The sequence below is a fragment of the Oryctolagus cuniculus genome, chromosome 4 (assembly GCF_964237555.1).
Source record: "Oryctolagus cuniculus chromosome 4, mOryCun1.1, whole genome shotgun sequence".
Taxonomy (NCBI): domain Eukaryota; kingdom Metazoa; phylum Chordata; class Mammalia; order Lagomorpha; family Leporidae; genus Oryctolagus; species Oryctolagus cuniculus.
The window spans coordinates 86,700,602-86,721,978 of NC_091435.1; the positions used below are offsets into that span (position 1 = coordinate 86,700,602).

At 39.1% G+C, this 21,377-nt stretch overlaps 1 protein-coding gene across 1 annotated transcript in view; it reads left to right on the forward strand.

Moving 5' to 3' along the window:
• Positions 1-3,208: 3,208 nt before the first annotated feature.
• The window catches only part of FGF12 (fibroblast growth factor 12), a 596,835-nt gene continuing 578,666 nt past the window's right edge, over positions 3,209-21,377 (forward strand). The window contains exons 1-2 of the mRNA XM_008266666.3: positions 3,209-3,360; positions 3,519-3,661. Coding sequence (XP_008264888.1) covers positions 3,649-3,661 — 13 coding nt within the window. The 5' untranslated portion in view covers positions 3,209-3,360; positions 3,519-3,648. The remainder of the gene's footprint in view (positions 3,361-3,518; positions 3,662-21,377) is intronic.

Below are 21,377 nucleotides of genomic sequence, written 5' to 3' on the forward strand. Positions count from 1 at the left end.
TAAGTTTAAGGCATGACAGCCTCTATCTTATACCTATGATATTCTTAAAGATAATTTATGTTTCTATCACATTTATTAAGTTTTATGCTTCTGCAGGAAAGAGATAATGTTTTATTCATACTTTAACTTCTCTGTTCCTCAGCTCTCTCAGCTTTAAAATACAGGTAATAAGAGTATAAACCTCATAGAGTTTTATGAAGATAAAATTAATGAAGACATTTGGAATCCTCATTATAGTACCTGGTACTTAGTAAGCTCTTAGTGTTAACTCAAAATTATCATTATTTGTTACTATGTTCTCTGTAGCCAATGTAACATAGTATAGCACACAAAAACATTCATACTTAATATTAACTAATTTAGTCTTTATTATTGTTTCCTATATTCAAGACACTCTTTAGATGACAAAGGCAATTTAGGAGCCAGGTTTTAATAAGGATGAGGAGCACAAATAATATATGTACATAAATAATTATGATAAACTATAGAAGGTGATACATGATGTAAGAGAGGTAATGATTCAGAACCATTGGTGTGCTGAATAGGGAATAATTTCAGGCTGAGAGAATAAGGGTAGTCTATATAGGGGTGGGAAGGAATTTTCGTTGGCACTTGAGAAAAATATAATATTTGGACTGTAGACATTTGTGATAGTGATATAATAAAGTGAAGATATTCTAGCAATGACTACATAAATAAAATGTAAGAAACAGTATGGAAAAGGAAATTCTAGAAGTTTGCTTAGGAAAATGGCAATTACTGCCTAGGATGTTTTTAACATATTTTTATTTATTCAAAAGAAAGAGAGAGAGAGAGAGTGAGAGGTTGACTCCCTCTTTCCATGTGTGGATTTATTCCCCAGATGCCTGCAGCAGCTAGGACTGGGCCAGGCCAAAGCCAAAAGCCTAGAATTCAATCAGGTCTCCTACTTGGGTGGCAGGGATGCAAATGCTTGGGCCATCATATGCTTACTTCCAGACAGGAAACTGGTTCTCAAGCAGAGCCAGGACTCAAGCCCAGGCCCAGGCACTCCAATATAGCACACAGGCATTCCAAATACCTGCCTCTGTTTAGGAATTGAGCTTAGAGAAGAACAGATAGGGCTTGCTTGTCAGATCAGAGATTTTGAATTAAATTTGATTTGTTTTCTGTTTAATAAACATATGTATTTTTAAGAATTATGACTAAAAATGATGTAAGTTCATAAATTTGGAGGCTCTCCTTGTTCTTATTCACTGTAGATAGTGGGGAGGTCATTACATAAGATACTAACCTGGAATAGAAGGTCACTTCTGCTTTCACAGCAGAATTTCAGGTTCTGAGAGTTTTTGCTCTACCATGTGAGTATTATCAAGTCAAATGTTTCTCCTCGTGTCACTTAGTTTTCCATCTGTAAAACAACAAAGATTGGGGCCAGCTGTGTGCTGTGGCACAGCAGGTTAATCTGACTGCTGTGCAGGCATCTCATATGGGCACTGGTTCTAGTCCTGGCTGCTCCTCTTCTGATCCAGTTCTCTGCTGTGGCCTGGGAAAGCAGTAGAAGATGGCCCAAGTGCTTGGACCCCTACACCCACCTGAGAGACCTGGAAGAAGCTCCTGGCTCCTGGCTTTGGATCAGCTCAGCTCCGGCCATTGCAATCATTTGGGGAGTGAACCAACAGATGGGAGACCTGTTTCTCCCTCTCACTGTTTATAACTCTGTCTCTCAAATAAATTAATAAAATTCTTTAGGAAAAAAACCAGGAAGTTTGCGATTATGAATATACACTCTATCTTCTCTTTAAAAGCTTTTGAGAGGGAGTGAACGTGTAATGGGGTACAGTTACAACGACAGAAATTAACTCAATGAAATAGATTATTGCTCTTAAGGAACAACTCTACTCTCATGGAGTACTTCCTAAACTTAATAAACATTTAGAAGAAATCTTGAATTTTGTGATTCTTCCAAATGTTTACTTGGGCATGCTTCCAAAGAGCCTAAAGATTAGTAGACTCTAGATTGTGGCCTCATTAATTCCATCCTAGGGTATTTTATTCCCTGATGCTGAATGAATAAAGGTTTGCTAAGCCTCAGCAGTCCATCAGTGGGAGCCCTCCTCTGGTAAATGGCCATTTCTGACTGAACCATCATGATTAATATTTGTAGGCATAGCCCTAAGGCATTGGAAAGTCCCAGGGTGCCTTCTCCATCACCCAAAGATTAAATCATAGTCAGTCTGGGGTTTCTTGTTAGAAGTACATTTTGTTGCATTCCAATGTTTTGAAAATGTGATGGAAGTCCACGGTGGAAGGATTTTTTGTCGTCTGAGGTGTGTGATGAATCTGTTCATCTCTTTCCTCAGCCATTCCACATAACTGACTTCTCTCCATTTGGTTTTTATGCCCAAGAATAATATTATTATTCTCAAGGACAGACCATTTTTTAGGAGAACTTGGACTAATCTAGTATGAAAGTAGTACTTCAAGAGCTCTTTAGCTTTGCATCTTTCTTTAGAGCCTTGGACAAGGAAAACACTTCCCCTGCAACTTCCTAAAAACGATCACATATAACGTTTTAAAGTACTTATTATCAGGAAGGTGTTGCCCCATCATTGGGGACTTTCTTGGTAGATTGTTGGAAGAAGCTGGAAAGAGCGCCTCAAAATGTCCTCAGTGGCTCTGTCTGGAGAACTTTGGAAGCCTTGGCTCAGCTGGAGGCCAAAGGCATCTCGGGAAGCAGGAAAACAAGGAACATGAGGGGCAAGGAAGCTGGAGAATATCAAGCTTTGAGGGCTCCAGGACCACCCACCCCATCCTGGAGAGCAGAACCCAAACCAATACTGGAATGGAGGGAGAAGTGGGAAGCCAATGGGGAAAGAGAGGGAAGCAGACACCGGGAAAGTTACCGCTGCAGCCGGGAAGAGAAACCCAAACTGCCACCCCGAAGCAGGAGTCCGGAATCCCTCCTCCTCCCTCCCCGCTGCCTGCTGCACACAGCCGTACCCAGCTCGGAGACCCCAGGCTCCTCTAAAGCTTCTGCAATCCACGCTGAAAAATCGTCCAGGACTGATGCACACAGCCCCAGTCCAATCCATCTTCTAGTTTGCAGAGGCAAATCCGGTCCGGCGTTTATTTTTAGCAGCGCTTCTCTGTGACCGAATGCTACAGCTCTTCATCTGGGAAAACTGAGGACCGTATTGGGGAGCGAAGCGAAGGGGGCGGGGACGGGAGGCGGTGAGAGGGGAGAGGGACGCCCTGCGCATGCGTGCCAGCGCCCATGCAAATCTGCTGTACATCCAGAGAGCGAAGTGGGATGATCTGTCACTACACCTGCAGCACCACGCTCGGAGGACAGCTCCTGCTCGCAGCTTTCAGACCCAGGTAAAAAAAAAAAAAAAAAAAAAAAAACCAGCGGGCGCCGTGCATGCTTTTCGTTATCAGAGGCGCGTCGCAGCCTGTCCTCTGTAGAGGCAATCTGCTGCTAAGTGTCCTTTGCTGGCTGATTGCAGCTTCAAGGTTTAAGAAATCCCATCTTTCAGGAAGCCTGAAGGGAAGGAAGGAAGTACAGGCGAAATCATCAGATTGGCTTCCCAGGTTTGGGAATCTGAAGCGGGCCCGCATCTTCCGGCCAACTTCCATTGAACTTCCCAGCACTCAAAAGGGACCGAAATGGAGAGCAAAGGTATGTGGCTGTCCCTATCGGGGGACTTCCCGCTGCATGTGCGTGTGGCCAGGGCAGTCCTCAGCGAGGGGACTGCAGTGCCTGGGGAGCGAGCAACCTACTAGGTCGATAGGAGGAGGAGATGCCGTGTCCGTTGCAGCACCAGGGAAGTGTGGCAGGAAGGCGACTTTTTAACTCCCACAGCTTGGAAGGCAGTGTTTAATACTCCATCAGTTGCGTAGTGAAGTGTGATGAGTCCCCCATCACCACCCAGGGGGGAGTCCCTCCCAAAATGGAGGGGGAGGAGAGATGTGTTGGTAAAGCTATTTCTTTTCTGTCTAATGGATGGGCACGAATAGATGTATTTCATTTGCTTTAGGATTGCTGACAGGCACGATTGTATCTGATATCCAGTAATGCATTGCTTTAAAAAAATGTTTGGATTTCTCCACCCCCACCCCTTGAAGATGGTATTTCTGGGTGTGTATGACCACATCCTACTGCATTTTGAATGTATATCAGCGGAGAAATTGGGTCTATTTGAAACAGCATGCGTTAGAACTGACCTCTAAGAAGAACGGTGTATCGGAAGACTGCTTGGTTCCCAAGCATGATGCATTTACTAGTTCTGGACATGTCAATATTAATATTCTCCTCACAAACAGATCTGCATGATGTACACATACCAACTGGTAAAGCAACTGTAAAAAATCAACTTCTGGGTGGCATATTTAAGGCACATAAACAAAATGACTGTTAGATTGTGCGATTGGATATCCCTTGGTTTTAACCCCCATCTTCATCCCCTTCCTCCACCTCCTCCTCCTCCTCCTCCTCTTCCTCCTTAAAACGCCCACCAGGTTGTGAGAGGCTTGAGGGATATGATCAGATATCCAGTAGGAATATTGATTGTATTTAATTCTGGTAAAATCAAAAGAAATGATGTCAACTTTTATGAAACTATATTCATTACCCAGAACTCCAGAAGCTATATTTGAAGCAAGGTTTTATTTTTAAACCAAGAATGTCAGTCAGGGTGGTAATGTACTTGGGCTCAGGGAATGGTGATGGGCTTCCTATTTCTGGGCTGATTAGTAAAACCAGAGTGTTGAATGATAGCAGCTGTATGCTCAATAAAAGTATTTTAAGTATTTAATTGGTAGACTTAAAGTATTTGAACCTGGGTAAGCATTTAAAGTGTAACAAGAACTGAGTTGACAATAGATTAAGACCAGCTGGTGATTTTTCATTTTAGATTTTTCTCATAACACAAAGATGAGACTCTCTGTGTCTCACAGTGATGTGCGTATCACAGAGAATCCATGTCTATGAGTATACTTGAGGCATATACTTATTAATTCTATTAAGAACCCATGTTTAAATGAAAATATTCCTTAACTTGTAGAGGTTTGTGATATTCTAGCTAAGTGTTTCTGAACCATAAGATTGACAAAGTGTCATTTTACTATGCAACCATTTTTTTAGTGCTTAGATGATACTTGGTATTTGGTCATTAAATTTGTTTATCTTGCAAAGATTCTCTACAACATTTTTGCCTGCCACTTATCCACTAATTCCTGGTCCTTGTAAAACGAGGACATATCTCTCAGCAATGATCTTCTGTTTCCCTTCGTTGCCCACAATGTGCTGCATGCCACAGTAGAGTTTTAGCTACTTTGCCAGTTTGGGGGAGTTCAGGAGAGAGAATGAATCTCAGAAAGAGATCTTATAAGAATGAAGCCAGAAGTTCATGTCAGTCAGATGGCAGTGATATGGATCACAGCACTGATCTGAAGACAATGAAGACTTTTGTCACAGACATTACAGTGGGCAATTTGCAAAAGACCCACAATTGCCTTGGACCAAAGATATTATGAAAGTCTCTATGCGTGTTAGCGTCTAGATTTCCCTTATGTAGCTGAATTAGCCAGTTAGCAATCACATTAAGTATAGCTAATTATTTATACATTGGCTTCACTTTCTAAGTCGATGCAGATGGCACAGCTAAAAATTGTAACGAACTTGAAATTTTTATTCTAGAGAAAAAAAGGTATATTAAAGGGAATGTGCATGCATATTGCATTCTAATTGGTGCATCCTTCATGTGCTGCCATGTACAAATGTATTTTTCTAAGAGTTAAATCTAATTCAAGGAAGACTTTTGCAAATGTAAGCATATATAATTTTCATCAGAAACTTAAAATATAGTAAAAGAGTTACATCATATGATTCAGTTGAGGGGTCAAGAGTTCTCCATCCTAGAAAAAATTTGAGTGACAGATTTAATCTTGAATCCCGTGATCAGCGTTTGATCAGCTTTCTTAGAGCACTTGCTCAGGTGATCTAGCAAGTTGAACTCCATTTACTTTTCAAACAGAATAATTTACTGCTTCCTTGTTACTTTGTCTTACTTTCTATGACGGAGGGTAAAGAAGAAAATAAATCAATTAAAAATTGATGCATTCAGAGCCTAATTTCAGCAATCTTTATATACTATGGTAATTAGTGTTATCTCAAAGAATTTGGGTTGTTGCGTTGTCTGAGCAGCTTTGACAGAATTTGTGCTTTGTAGATCCTAATGATTTGATAATCTTAAATGACGTATGATATAGAGTATCTAGACTGGTGTTTCACAAACTTGGGTGCACATTAAAATCACCTGGCATGCTTTTTATACACCCCCCCCCCACCAATTAAAATACAAAGCTGAGGTGGAAGGAAAGCATAGGTATATTTAAATGTCCCTAGGTACAGAAATATTTGGGCCTACTGATTTAGACTCTTACTAATCAAAATGTGGATTGCAGACTAGGCTTCTAGAACTGCAGAAACTTATCTTTGCTTCAGGTCTATTGAGTCAAAATCTCTAGGTAATTTGCATGCACCAAAAATTTTGTGAAGCATTGATTTAGAGGGAAGAAAGAGGCTTGCTCTATTATCTATCTATCTATCTATCTATCTTTAATTTTTTCTTCTCATTTATGCTTTCCTGCCTATATCATGTCTTTCTGAGGTCCTTAATCTCAGGTTGGTATATTACCTATAGAAATTCCTACAGAGCTTTGCAGATAGAAAGGTGCTATGGCCATACCCATAGAGATTCTGGCTTAATTGGTTCTTGGGTGAGTTCTGGGCACAGGCAATTTTAAATATCCCCCCAAGTGATGTTAGTAAACAGCCAGAGTTAATCATTGATTTAGGCCCTTGCTAATGGTGGTCTACAGATAGCAGCAAGAGTAAAAACTGGGAACTTGTTAGAAAGGCATAATCTCAAGCCCCATCTTAGGTTACTGAGTCAAATTTATATTTTAGCAGCTCTGATGGTCATTTGCATGCATGTTTAAGTTGAAGAAGTACTGATTCTAGATTCTAGACCCAATTGTACTTATGAATAACACCACTCAGGTAGGTACCTCAGTAGAGAAGATTTGATAACATCTGTCCATTCAATTTGGAGGATGTGGATGAGTTATCATGTTGTAGTATTCTGATTCCTTTCGTAAATAATGGGAAAAAGGAGGAAAAAGTTGCCTGCTTTGTAATTAGATCAGAAAATAGAGTAACATTTTATTTATTTACTTGGGAGAGATAGAGAGGGAGGGCTGGGACAGGAACAGAAATCTAAAACAGGTCTTCACTGTGGTAGAAGGGACCCAATTACTTGAGGCATGACCTCCTGCCTTCCAGGTGTGCATTAACAAGAAGCAGAAATTGGGAGAAGAGCCGGGACTCAAACCCAAGCAATTCCAAAACGGCATATGAGCGTTCTAAGAGCTCTTAACCACTAGGCAAAGTGGCTGCCCACAAACTCACCTTTAATACTCTATCTATTCTTCCTCAAGCTATTTACTTTCGACTTCCATTATCTTTGAACATTTATTCTCTAAATTCATTTTGAATTCCTGGAGAGGTCCAGCTGTTAGTCCATTGTAATATGATGCTATGAGACTGCTTAAATCAAGGCCTATCTTCATAGATTGAGTGTGGCTTTACCCTCTTCTCATTGTCATACATTTATGTTCAACTCTCAGAAAATTTGTTTGACATAGCTCTTGCTTCATATAATTTTCTCTGACCTCCTCAACATCAAGTTGACATTTTATTGTCATAACTTACATGACCTAAGTACTTGTTATCCTTAACATACTTCATCATTTTACAATCAGCATTGTAAATTTTCTGCTATTTATATATTTATTGAACATCTGCTATTTGCCATTGTGCTTAGCTTTGAGAATATAAAAGAAAACCAAGTAGCAATCCTTGATATTAAAGATCTCATTCTTGTAGCTTCACTAATATTTTTAGATTAAACTTCTTGTGGGCATAATTTGAGCCTCTAATGCTCTTGCTGTCATCCTGGTGTTTATCTCAGGTAGAAGATATATGATTTGAAGAGCATTCATTAGTTTTTTTGTGGCATGTTTATGCACCCATAAGACTGTAAATTGGGAGAGATGAAAGAAATTTGGTTACCAAGAGGGCACCTAGAGATGTTAGTGTGAGTCCAGAGACTTGCACAGGTGTTCCCAGTGAAGATTGAATTCACTGGGTTTCATCCCAGCCATCATAGTCCAGCCAGCAGTATGAAGCAACATATTGAAGGTATAAAACAGTCATTTCTTTGAAGCGTGGATGGTTCACCCTCTGGAGGAGAAAGGAAATGTCTATGTAATCATTAGTTCAGCAGAAATGAAAACTGATATTTAAAAAATTTATTTTATGGCTAAACAACAACAAGAATCAGAAAACATTGAAGCTATTATTGTAGAATAAGTAAAATATAATACAGGAAATTCATAAGTAATATTATAGGCATTGGACATAGGAGATATACGTTCTTACCTTACCTCTAATGTTGTAACTTTGGACACATCACTTTCCCTCTCTGGGTCTCAAGGTTCTTAAATATTAAAGGAGGTTCAGTTCATTTAATTCAAAATGCTTACTGAATTTCCACATTGTTCTAGGCACATTCTTGAATGCAAGAGATAGAGATATAAATAGGATATTGACTTGCCCTGTAGGGACTTAAAGTCCAAAGATACTTGAACAGGCTCAAGAGCTATCAAGTTCTATCATATTATTTGTCTTCTCCATTCATCTTTCAGAGTTGGAGTAGGTTAAATCAGAAGACTATAATAGAAAGCTTCACAGTTATTAATGACCTCCAAAGAGGCATTTAGCATTCAATAGCAACAACACTTGCTTTTTTGTTTCCCCTTTGGTTTCTTTAAGCAAAGTTATTCTATGGGAGAACATTTGAATTGAAGTTATGTATTTGCTCTAGAAGCTGTTCCAATGGACATGTTAGGAACCTACTGACTGGCTTAAGTGGTTATTATGAAGTTTATTGGTCTCAGTAATAAGTTTGGTGGCTAATGAGTTATTCGCCATTATTTCTTCTTATTTTTCTTTAAGCTTCTGAAATAATGACTCTATTAGGTATGGTGTTTTATACCTACAGGGTGACCAATAATAGTTTATTGTATTTGTTAATATGGAGTTTTTAACTTGTGAGTCACTTATTAGCAGCCATAAATAGTGTTCATGGGATACTTTTTATTTTCTCAAAGGACTTTTAGCATGTATTATCTACCTTATAGAATTGTTTGTTTTGATTTAATTTTATAGATAACAAAACAGATATTCAGAAAGTCCAAGTGATTTAGGAACTCATCTTACCTTGGTTTCTCTGAATAAGAATATTGTACCCACCCCAAGCTCCATATCATAATATTATCAGTATAAAATACAACTCCTACCAATAAATCATCTAGAGTTCTTTAGACTCAGAGTTTGATTTTCATCATTATTAGCTGTCTTTTCACTAGAATGAGAGATCCTGGAAGGTAGAAAAATTGTTCATTTGCCATTTTTGTAGTTTTAGCAGCAAACATACTGCATAGACAACTCAAATGATCTTCATTGACTTCTATACTTTCATTTAGGCATTTCTTTTGTGCTTATTCTATATTTTTACAGTAAATTATTTAATATCCAAATTTTTTAAAAAAGTTTATTTTCCTCTTTGTTGAAGATGGGGGGTGGAGAGAAATAGAGTGATCTGTTTGCTGGTATTCCAGAAGCATGGAACAGCCAGGGTTGGGTCTCTCTGAAGCCAAAATCCTGGAACTCCATTTGAGGCTCTCATGGGTCCAAGCATTTGAACCATTATCTACTTCTTCTTGAGATGCATCAGCAGGAAGCTGGATCAGAAGCAGAGTAACCAGGACTCAAACTAATAGTCCAATATCAAATGTGGGCATCCCAAGCTGTGGCATAACCCATTGTGCCTCAATTCCTGTTCCTAGTATCTGAATTTGTTTCCGTTGTTGTTACAACTTAGTTTTGAGTCTGTTATATAACAGCTTATGGGGTTGGGGTTGGGGATATGTTGGGTAAAGGTCTACCCTTTGGTTGGGCTTAAATTCTGGTGACCAAGGGTGCTTCTCAATCAAGGGTTCCTGTCAGAATCTCTAGGTGCTCCATGGTATGTGGAAATGAGCTATAAAAGAATCCATGAGGTGATTAGGCATCATCAGTTGTGAAACAATAGATAAGCTGCACCGTGGTTACTATGAAGTTACAAAATGCACCTGTGTTCCTTATCAGGCACACTGCAGGATTCCTATGGCATGAGCCTTCTCTTTTATTATCACTCATTCAATGTTAAGAAAGTAGATGTGTAGAAAAGAGACATAATCCCTATGCCATAGGCTTGGGATGGGAAATAGATAATGTAAAATAGGTGGTGATAATCTGAGGCTAAAATGAAATGTCATTTTCCCCAACATCTTCTTCATGTTCTTATTAGCATCCTTGCATGCAGAGCATGGTAGGATTTCCCCTCAGGTTCTGTATTGATAGTTCTAATTTTAGTTTTCTCATCCCTCCAGTTACTTTTTGAAATAATCCCTGTCTCTGTCTTTCTGAGTGAAACTTTGGGAATGAAACTCTCACTCAGGGAGGCCATGGTATTTAAGTCCAGCCATGTAACTGATGGTGCCTTGGCAGAAGTCCAAAAGGACACCTGTTGCCCCTGCATGGAACTTTTTTTTCCCTTTATTGCATAATCTGCCTATTTTTTTAAACCTGAAATAAATCCTATAACCAATGATTCAAAGAGCACAGATAACTGAAAGTGAGGCTTTATGCGGCATGAAAGAAGTGAAAAGAAGCTGCTTTTCTGTGGTGAGGTGTTTTTTTTTTCTTTTGTCTTTGTGGATTGGCCATTAGCCTGAGAAGTAATCCAAAGGGATAGGCCACAGAATAAGCAGCCAGAAGCTTTCAGAGACCATTCAGAAGATAACTATACACATCAAAGTTTGCCTTAACAAACATGAAGCAGGAGGTAGTAATATCGACCTCTTCCTATCCCATTTATTCCTATAATTATCACCCATATGAAACAATCAAATCCTCAAATACTGATAACATTCAAACAGGTTGCACAAACCTCAACACAACAGCAAACTGGGAACTTTTTTTTCAGCTATTTGGAGACTGAAAATCTAGATATGTTCTGTCTCCCAAATATGTTCAGATTATTTTTTGCTGTCAGTCTCGTTCACATACTCTATTGTGTTTAGATGCTCTATAAAAATGACAGTTACACAGAATTTATGGTGTGATCATTTTAATTGTTAAAATCTGGAAAGTTTAAAAATCAGATAGCTTTCTCCAAAGGTTCTTCTTTCATTTCGAAATACTTTCAACATCTCCAGCTATTTAAAATTGAATTTAGTTCGTTCTTTCTTCTGGGATTTAAAGGAGAAATATATTTGCTAAGTGTCAAGATAAAGGTTGCCATGTAAATCACATTTTATTTGCAAGTTTGCAAATAATCACATAGGAGATGACACAGGTACTTTTTAACCTGTGGACTTTGCATTCACATCAATATAAAAAGCAAACTAATGATGCAAAGGCAGTAAAACCCTCAAGGTGAGTAAAACAAAGAAAGCAATGATGTAGGATACTCAGTATTAGTATTTACTCTTTTCTTATTTGTTTAAAATTTTTAAATTTATTTGACAGATAGAGTTATAGACAGAGAGGGACAGAGAGAAAGGTCTTCCTTCTGTTGGTTCACTCCCCAAATGGCCGCTACGGCCGGTGCTGTGCCGTTCCGAAGCCAGGAGCCAGGTGCTTCCTCCTGGTCTCCCATGCAGGTGCAGGGGCCCAAGCACTTGGGCCATCCTCCACTGCCCTCCCGGGCCACAGCAGAGAGCTGGACTGGAAGAGGAACAACAGAGATTAGAACCCGGCACCCATATGGGATGCCGTCAGCGCAGGTGAAGGATTAACCAAGTGATCCACGACACTGGCCCCACTCATTTCTTATTTTAAAATTATTTATTTTCACTTTTATTTGAAAGGCAGAGAGAAGAGACAGACAGAAACAGATCAACAGACAGATTTGCCATCTACTGATTCACTCTATACTGGCTGCAATAGCTGATGCTGGGCCAGTCTGGGTGTCCCACATGGGTGATAGGGACCCAAGTACTTATGCCATCACCTGCTGCCTCCCAGGGTCTACATTAACAGGCAGCTGGAATTGAAAGTGGAGCCAGGACTCAAATCCGGCACTCTAATACAGGAAGTGGGCATCGTGAGCAACAACTTATTTGCTGCACCAAACACTACCTCCAGTATCAGTCTTTAAACATCAGATGATTGGTTGAATGATAACATAAGTTGTAGTTTTTGAATACCTGATTTATTATATGTTCTTAGGTTGAGTTTTCAAATTGGAGCATGCATAATGGAGGGTTTATGAAATTGTATCCTGGATTGATACACTGAGGCACAGAATGAACTCAATGCATGTTCTACTGAGAAAAACATGATATTAGACTAAGTGAGAGAAAACCTGGATTCCAATTCTTTTTTTTTTAAACTTTTATTTAGTAAATACAAATTTCCAAAGTACAGTTTATGGTTTACAATGGCTTTTCCCCCCCATAACTTCCCTCCCACCCGCAACCCTCCCATCTCCCGCTCCCTCTCCCATTCCATTCACATCAAGATTCCTTTTCAATTATCTTTATATACAGAAGATCGATTTAATATATATTAAGTAAAGATTTCATCAGTTTGCACCCACACAAAACACAGTGTGTAAAATACTGTTTCAGTACTAGTTAGAGCATTAATTTACATTGTACAACACATTAAGGACAGAGATCCTACATGAGGCATAAGAACACAGTGACTCCTGTTGTTGACTTAACAATTTGACACTCTTGTTTATGGCGTCAGTAATCTCCCTAGGCTCTAGTCATGAGTTTCCAAGGCTATGGAAGCCTCTTGAGTTTGCTGACTTCGATCTTATTTAGACAAGGTCATAGTCAAAGTGGAAGTTCTTTCCTCCCTTCAGAGAAAGGTACCTCCTTCTTTGATGGCCTGTTCTTTCTACTGGGATTTCACTTGCAGAGATCTTTCATTTAGGTGGTGGTGGTTTGGTGTTTTGTTTTTTTTGTTTTTTTTTGTTTTTTGTTTTTTTTTTTTTTTTTTTTTTTTTTTTTTTTTTTTTTTGCCAGAGTGTCTTGGCTTTCCATGCCTAAAATACTCTCATGGGCTCTTCAGCCAGATCTGAATGCCTTAAGGGCTGATTCTGAGGCCAGAGTGCTGTTTCGAACATCTGCCATTCTATGAGTCTGCTGTGTATCCCACTTCCCATGTTGGATCGTTCTCTCCCTTTTTTATTCTATCAGTTAGTATTAGCAGACACTAGTCTTTGATCGGTGACAACTAACCAAGCACCAAAGAGGAAACCTGTTGAAGTGAAATCGACACTATGAGAAACAGTGACTTGATCAGCCCCTGTCCTGACTGTTGATGTACAATTTAATACTTTATCCCTTTTAGTATTTTTCTTTGTTCTACTTAATACTATTGGTTGAACTCGGTAATTAACACACAATTATTCTTAGGTGTTTAAATGTAACTGAAAAGTGATCCCTGTTAAATATAAGAATGGGAATAAGCGAGGGAGGAGATGTATAATTTGGGACATGCTCAATCGGACTTGCTCCAAATGGTGGAGTTAGAAACGTGCCAGGGGATTCCAATACAATCCCATCAAGGTGGCATGTACCAATGCCATCTCACTAGTCCAAGTGATCAATTTCAGTTAATAATTGATCACACTGATAGGTCTAAGAGTCAAAGGGATCACATAAACAAGACTAGTGTCTGGATTCCAATTCTGATACCTCCAACATGAAGGGACCTTGAAAAAAAACTTTCTTCTCTCTGTGCTCAGTGTCCTAAACCTTTTTACAGAACTCTATTTGCCTATGTGTTTTATACTTCATTTTTCCAAAGAAACTGCTTTTTCAGTTCATTATATTCTCCTTTATTCCTCCTATTGAAAATAAAGCAGAATGGTCATAATTACCACATCATCTTGTTTTAAAGATTTATTTATTTATTTAAAAGGCTGAGTTACAGAGAGGCAGAGAGAGAGAGAGAGAGAGAGAGAGAGAGAGAGATATTTCCCATCTGCTGGTTCACTCCTTAAATGGCTGCAATGGCCAGAGCCGGGTCAATCCAAAGCCAGGAGCCAGGAGCTTCTTCTGGGTCTCCCACATGGGTGCAGGGGCCCAAGCACTTGGGCCATCTTCTACTGCTTTCCCGGGCCATAGCAGAGAGCTGATTGGAAGTGGGACAGCCAGGTCTTGAACCAGCACCTGTATGGGATGCTGGCACTGCATGCGGCAGCATTACCTTTAAGCCTCAGCGCTGGCTCCCACATCATTTTTTAAGCTCGGTTTGAGGAGCTTTTTAAGGCTGTGCATTCTGTGACTAGAGTTGTTGGATGTATAACTGGGTTGAGGAATTAGATTCTGAGTAAGAAACCAGTAAGGCAAGGGAAATTGCTACGTTGCTGAAGTTTGCAGATGGCATGATATGATTGTGACCACATGTATATCACAGATATGTGTCTTTATTCATGGATGGCTTCAATGGCCTTGTGTTAAAGACACTGGCTTGTGAATCTGGAGACCTGGATCTGAATCCTGATTTCTAACCCAACTCACCATGTGAGTTTCAGCTGGTCATTTTCTTTCTCTGGTTTTGTTCTTCATCTGTCAAACAAGGATCAGAGAGACAAAATTCTTTTCATTTCTGGGATTATTTCATTTCTGGGGTATTTATGTCGAGTGAATATTTTCTGCTCAGTGATTTGTGGTTGGCTGCTTGTTTTCTCCTATCTCTTTGGCTAACTCAGTGGCATTTTTGCTCAGCAGATTGTACATTATATTTTTATAGCATCTTTTTTCCATCCGCATATGTGTCCTCTTTACAATTAAGATTAGTTTATTTATACATCAGTCGTATGTGAAGTTGATATGGTAGATATGGTTTTGTTCTCTCTCCCAGCCCTAACCAGCACTTCCTTGCTAAAAAAGGAGAAAGACTAATAGAATAATGCCACACAGCCCAAGTGCTGAATGTTTTACTGATCCTATAGAGAGATTTGATTTTCATTTAGTTCTTTATTTTATTTATTTATTTTTCTTGACAGGCATAGTTAGACAGTGAGAGAGAGAGACAGAGAGAAAGGTCTTCCTTCCATTGGTTCACCCCCCAAAGTGGCCACTACGGCCGGCATGCGGCGCTAATCCGAAGCCAGGAGCCAGGTGCTTCCTCCTGGTCTCCCATGTGGGTGCAGGGCCCAACCACTTGGGCCATCCTCCACTGCCTTCCCAGGCCACAGCCGAGAGCTGGACTGGAAGAGGAGAAACTGGGACAGAATTTGGCGCCCCAACCAGGACTAGAACCCCAGGGTGCTGGCACCACAGGTGGAGGATTAGCCAAGTGAGCCATGGCACCGGCCTTAGTTCTTGCTTATTAGTATTAGTATTCAAAGATAATTTCATTCAGTCTCTTTGTCTTCAAATAATTTAAAAACTAATAAAGTTTGTTTGGGTACTAATCAACTTAGATAGAAGAAGCTTTTTTTTTTCCTCCAGAAGAAAGTTACCCAAAGTCTGAGTTTCATATTCAACAAACTAAATTGCTTGAATATGATAGTGGAATATTTAACATGATTCACATGCTTATGAGCATGAGTTATAATCAGAAATACTTGCGGTATAATGGCCATTATAAAAGACAGTATATGTGAACATAGACACTGATTATAATAATGTGAAATCTATATGTCCATGGACAAATAATAAATGGTAAATTGCAAAAAGCAGAAATTTTTGGGTAATGATGATTGAGTTGTTACTGTGTTTTTTTCCTTTTCAAATCATTCATCAACACTCTGTTATAGTTTTTTTTTCAAACAAGCATAGGTACACTAGGTGTTGGGTTTAGTTATAAACTGTCAAATGGATCTAGTTAAACTTAAGCAAATATCTCCATGCTTCATGATTTGGTGCTTTATGTCAAACACTGAAAGGGCGTTTTTTGGGAAAGATATATTTGAAAGGCAGATTGACAGAGAGAGAGAGAAAGAGCTAGAGAGAGAGAGGGAGAGAGGAGAGAGGAGAGAGAGAGAGAGAGAGAGGGAGAGATTGATTTTCCATCTGCTGGTTTACTCCCCAAATGACTGCACCAGCCTGGGTTAGGCCAGGCAGAAGTCAGGAGCTGGAACTCCATCTTAATAACCCATGTGGGTGTCAGGGACTTAAGTCCTGGAGCCATCACCTGCCACCTCCAGTTAGCAGGAACTGGGTCCGAAGTGGAGAAGCTGGGATTTGAACCAGCATTCAGATATGGGATGTGGGTCTTCCAAAGCACCAGCTTAACCACAATGATCACCTCTGAAAGGACATTGGAGAAGATAACCGTGTTTTTGAAAAAGTGCTTTTGTAGCTTTTATGTATAATTGGGCAGTGTACTTTTCACATATTGACTTATTTATTCCTTGTGACAAACCGAAGAGGCCAGCACTGTTGTTATCCCTGTTCTAAGGACTTGAAAACCCAGGCCCAGAAATGTTAAATATCATGTCTAGGTTGCATAGCTTATAAGGAGAGACTGGCTTCTGAGTCTCTGAGCTTAGCAACTACTGAACATCTAAGTCATATTTTGCTCTAGTCTAGGAAGCCAATAACCCTTCTTTGTTACTGAAAAACTAATTCAGGTGTGTGCTACAAATCTTTATTAACCCTTACAATACCACATTTGCAGCCTAATCTTATCCAAACCTTGGGCTCAGTGAGACCCAGACTTGGGGAATAACTGGGCGTACTTTCTTGCTGTCTGGTGGGTTCTAGAGAGCCTTAGATACTTCAAATTGAACACAGGGTTGGAGCTCTTTCTTGTAACCCTCACATTGAATAGCTGCCCTGCTTATCTTGGAAACATAGTGCTATAATAGAAAGATCACAAGGCTTGAAATCAGACACATCACTACCAACTTTTTAATCACTGCAACTTGGGCAATATATACTCCTGTACATTTGCTTCCTATTTTTATCTTTCAATATTAATGGGACAGATACAGAAAATATTTATGGGAAACCAAGCATGAAATCAATACTTAATGACAGCTAGTGTTGTTATTGCTGTTGTTCGTGCCATATCCTTGGTCTCACTACTTTCTCCAGCTCTTCACGGAGCTGTGTTCTTGCCTTAAACTCCTCACTTTCATGTTAGCCCCTCCGCATTGAAGCAGATGCAGCTTTTTGCATACTTTACCCCACCTTATGTGAACATTCCTGATTTATGACAAAATCCCTACCTGACACTGGAAGTCACTGCTTAATCTTATTACCAGATTCCTTCCTTCTCTTTCACTGCTTCTCCTCCCTACTTTGACACCAACTGTGATTGGTCTAACATCTGTTACATCCCTCCATGCTCCTCTTTATTCTCCTGACCCTTGCTGCTCTCATACTGTTTCTCCTTTAGCACCTCATTCTATTTCACACATTTGTCTCTTGATGCAACCTCCAGAATGCCATATAGCTGAGGTATACAGTTGAAAAACATAGTTAATACCTACTGGTATAAGTTGTGCTATAAAAATTAAACATCAATTCGTTAAATTACTAACATTTTTGATCAAAATTTTGCTAATTTGTCCTCATTGTCTGGTCTAGAATGAAGTCCAGTTTCCCAAGAGATAGAATTTGACTATCCTGGCCAAAAGTGTTGACATTATTGGTTAGGTCCAGGAAATATTCCATTGTTTCTTCCAGGTCAGAAGAATAAAGACAAATTTCTGCCTAATTGTCAAGAGTTTTTGGAGTGTACATCGTTATAAATCACGCAGTTGTTAAAACACAGATCACTGGGTTCCACTCCAGAGATTCTAATTCAGTGGGTCTTGTGTGGGCCCAAGAATTTGCTTTTTAAATAAGTTTCCAGGACATGCCGATGCTACTAGTCTGGGGATAACAATCTGAGAACCACTGGTGCAGACAACCCAGTCTCTGATTCTGTTGTGTTTGGTAATTGGATTCAGAGATAAAAGTATATTTTGCTGATTATTCAAAAATGTTAGAATAATGGATTAGAGGTAGTATTTTTTAAAAGTATTTATTTATTTATTTGGAAGCCAGAGTTACATAGGGAGAAAGAGAAACAAAGAGATAAAGATCTTCTATGTGCTGGTTCACTCTCTTCATGGCTGCAATGAACAGGGCTGGGAGAAGCCCAGATGATTTCCCATGCACATTAGCAGAGAGCTGGTTGGCAAATGTAGCAACTGGTACTCTAACTGGTGCCCATAGGGGATGCTGGTGCTGCAGGTGGTGGTGTCCCAGGAGTAGCATTCTTATGAAGGAACTCTGTAGCCCAAAAGAATAAATAAAATCACTTCTTAAAACTAACCCCATTTTATTCACAACCACAGTGGTGGTTAATCAATACAAGGATCCATGTTTGGATATCCATTCATTCATTTATCTGTGCATGTGCATAGCTTGTCATTGGGATTAGAAATGAAAAATGATACAGAATTGACCTCACACATTCGCTTTTGAAGATATAAATAAACAGAAACCTAGGAAGAACTCATCACTGGAAATGAACTTGAAAATTGAGGTTGCATTTTAAATTTACTTTTTCCATTATATCTTCTGTGTTTGTTGTTCTAACATAGTATGATGGGCCAGGATTTAATGACCAAGACAGGATTTATGCCATCTACTATCATACCAGATATCAAAATATAATCTATGGAAATACAGATTAATTCTAAATCTAGAAAGGAGTTGGGATTTGATCTCACCCTTGCGGAAGGGATGGAATTAAAACATTAGTAAAGCAATCAGGCTGATGAAATAGGATAAGCAAATGTAGAGAGGCATTGAGGTATAGGCAGTAACTAGGAAAAGATTAATCGATCAGTTGATTCATTCATCCAGTAAACATTTGTTGTGCTGGACATTGTTGTAGGTACTGAATATAGTAGTAATAAGACAGAGTCCCTGCCCTCATGAATCACATATGGTTTATGAGAGAGTGCAGTGAATGAGGAATCACCAATCATGAGAGAAAACTTGTGGAAACAATTGTTGGGAAAAATTGTTACAAACTATGTAATATCGGTGATTTCTTTTGCATTAAAAATATTAATTGAAGTCACTGTCTTTAAAAAACAAAATCCTTTGGCTTGTAGAACGTAATTCTACCTACAAAACTTCAGTTATTCACTAGCTTTTCAAGAATACATCTAATGTGCAAAGCAAAGCATACCTATAAGCACAAGGCTGTGGCCAAAGGAAATGCTGTGATCCAGTATTTCATTCTATGGCTTTTGCCAACCTCTGCTGCTGACACATTTCCCTTGCTTAATGGAACAACGAGTTTCATTTCTGTTCACTTTTGGCTCTCAACTCCATGAAATTCTAGCACTGAAACATACAGATTGATATTTTAGGGGAGAGGCCCAGGAATCTTTAGAAATGTGTCAGGCTTACAAATTCCTGTCTGAACAGCTAAAAATTGTTATCCAGTCTCAAATTATAACAACAAGGCAAAAATGTATAAGTACTTTTTATCATATATTTTATTTCACAATAGTAACAAATAGTTACAAAAATTGTTAACTAATGCACAGAATTCCCATGTACTCCTCACCCTATTCCCCCATTAATATCTCATATAGTATCTTTGTCACAGTGAATAAACCACACCCATCTTCTAGTTTTTTCATCTAAAACCTTTATCCTTTCCATCTCTCCCAGCTTCTAGTAGTCAATATCTTGTGTTCAGATTGAGTTTTTAAAAATTTTTTACCTCCTACATGTGAGAGAACATGCAGTATTTGTCTTTCTGTGTCTGACTTATTTCACTCAATTCATGTCCTCCAGTTACTTCCAATTTGCTACAAACACAGGATTTCATTACTTTTTATAGCTGAATAACATTCCATTGTGTATATATACACCACATTTTCTTTATCCATGATATAGAAACCTTGATTGATTCAAATTTTTTGGCTATTGTGAAGAGTGCTGCTATGAACTTGGTGGAGCAGGTATCTCTTTGATACAAGTTCATGTCTTTTGGATATATAGCCAGTAATGGGATTGAGGGATCATATGGTAATTCCATTTCTAGCTTTTAAAGAAATCTCCATACTGTTTTCCACAGTGGCTGCACTAATTTACATTCCCATAAACAGTGTACAATGGCAAATAATTATATACACAGTTTTTTGAAAAGACTTATTTATTTATTTAAAAGGCAAAGTTACAGTGAGGCAAAGGCAGAGGCAGAGAGAGAGGTCTGCCATCTGCTGGTTCACTCCCCAAATGGCTGCAATGGCTGGAGCTGAACCAATCTGAAGCCAGGAGCCAGGAGCTTGTTCCAGGTCTCCCAGGTTGGTATAGAGGTCCAAGCACTTGGGCCATCTACTGCTTTCCCAAGCCATAGCAGAGAGCTGGATCAGAAGTGTAGTAGCCGGGACTCGAACTGACCCATATGGGATGCTGGCACTGCAGACCAGGCCTTTAACCCACTGTGCCACAGGAGCAGCCCTATATACACAGATTTTTTATAACCATGTTAAAGAAAGTTCCTCAAATTCTTCTATCCTTAAGTATTTGGAGATTCATGTGAACAATCTGTCTCCAACCTCAGAGACACTCTTCCAATGGTATGTTTTGATATTCTATCTTTCTTTACAGAAGATAAATAAACTAATAGAGAAATTTATTAGCCTAATACTGGTCTTGATTTTTGTTTTCCCACTTCCCTGATAAAGACATTGGGCAAAGTTCCTAATATTCCTAATCCTGGATTTTCTTATCCATATATCGATCCATATATGGATCATATCCATAATGATACCTACTCACAGAGTTATAGGGAGGAGTAAATGCAATAATATACTAAAGTACTCATTACACTGCTTGGCAAAAAGTAAGCACTCAATAAAATGTAGCTGTTATTAAGTACCATACCTGATTATAACTATTGGTACAAAGTCATAGCTATGGGCTTTTGTTGCATCTGATAATTTTGGGTGTGCTTAATTGTTTAAAGGAACTCCAAGCATAACATTTATACTCTGTGCCTTTAGATGAAATATAACATAGAGCTGTAAAATATGGCAACCCTAAGAGATACTGATTTTGTATCAAAATATTCAAACTGTTCCAGGAAGACACATCCTGGCAAACTGGATAGCTATCGTTGATGCTTGAAACCTAGACTAGCTCCTTGTACAGAGAAGTTGTCGTCAGCCTGGTGGTGAAAGATTTATGAGCAAGATTTTCAAAAGGAAGGCCAGCAGCAGATTTCCATCTAATAACCA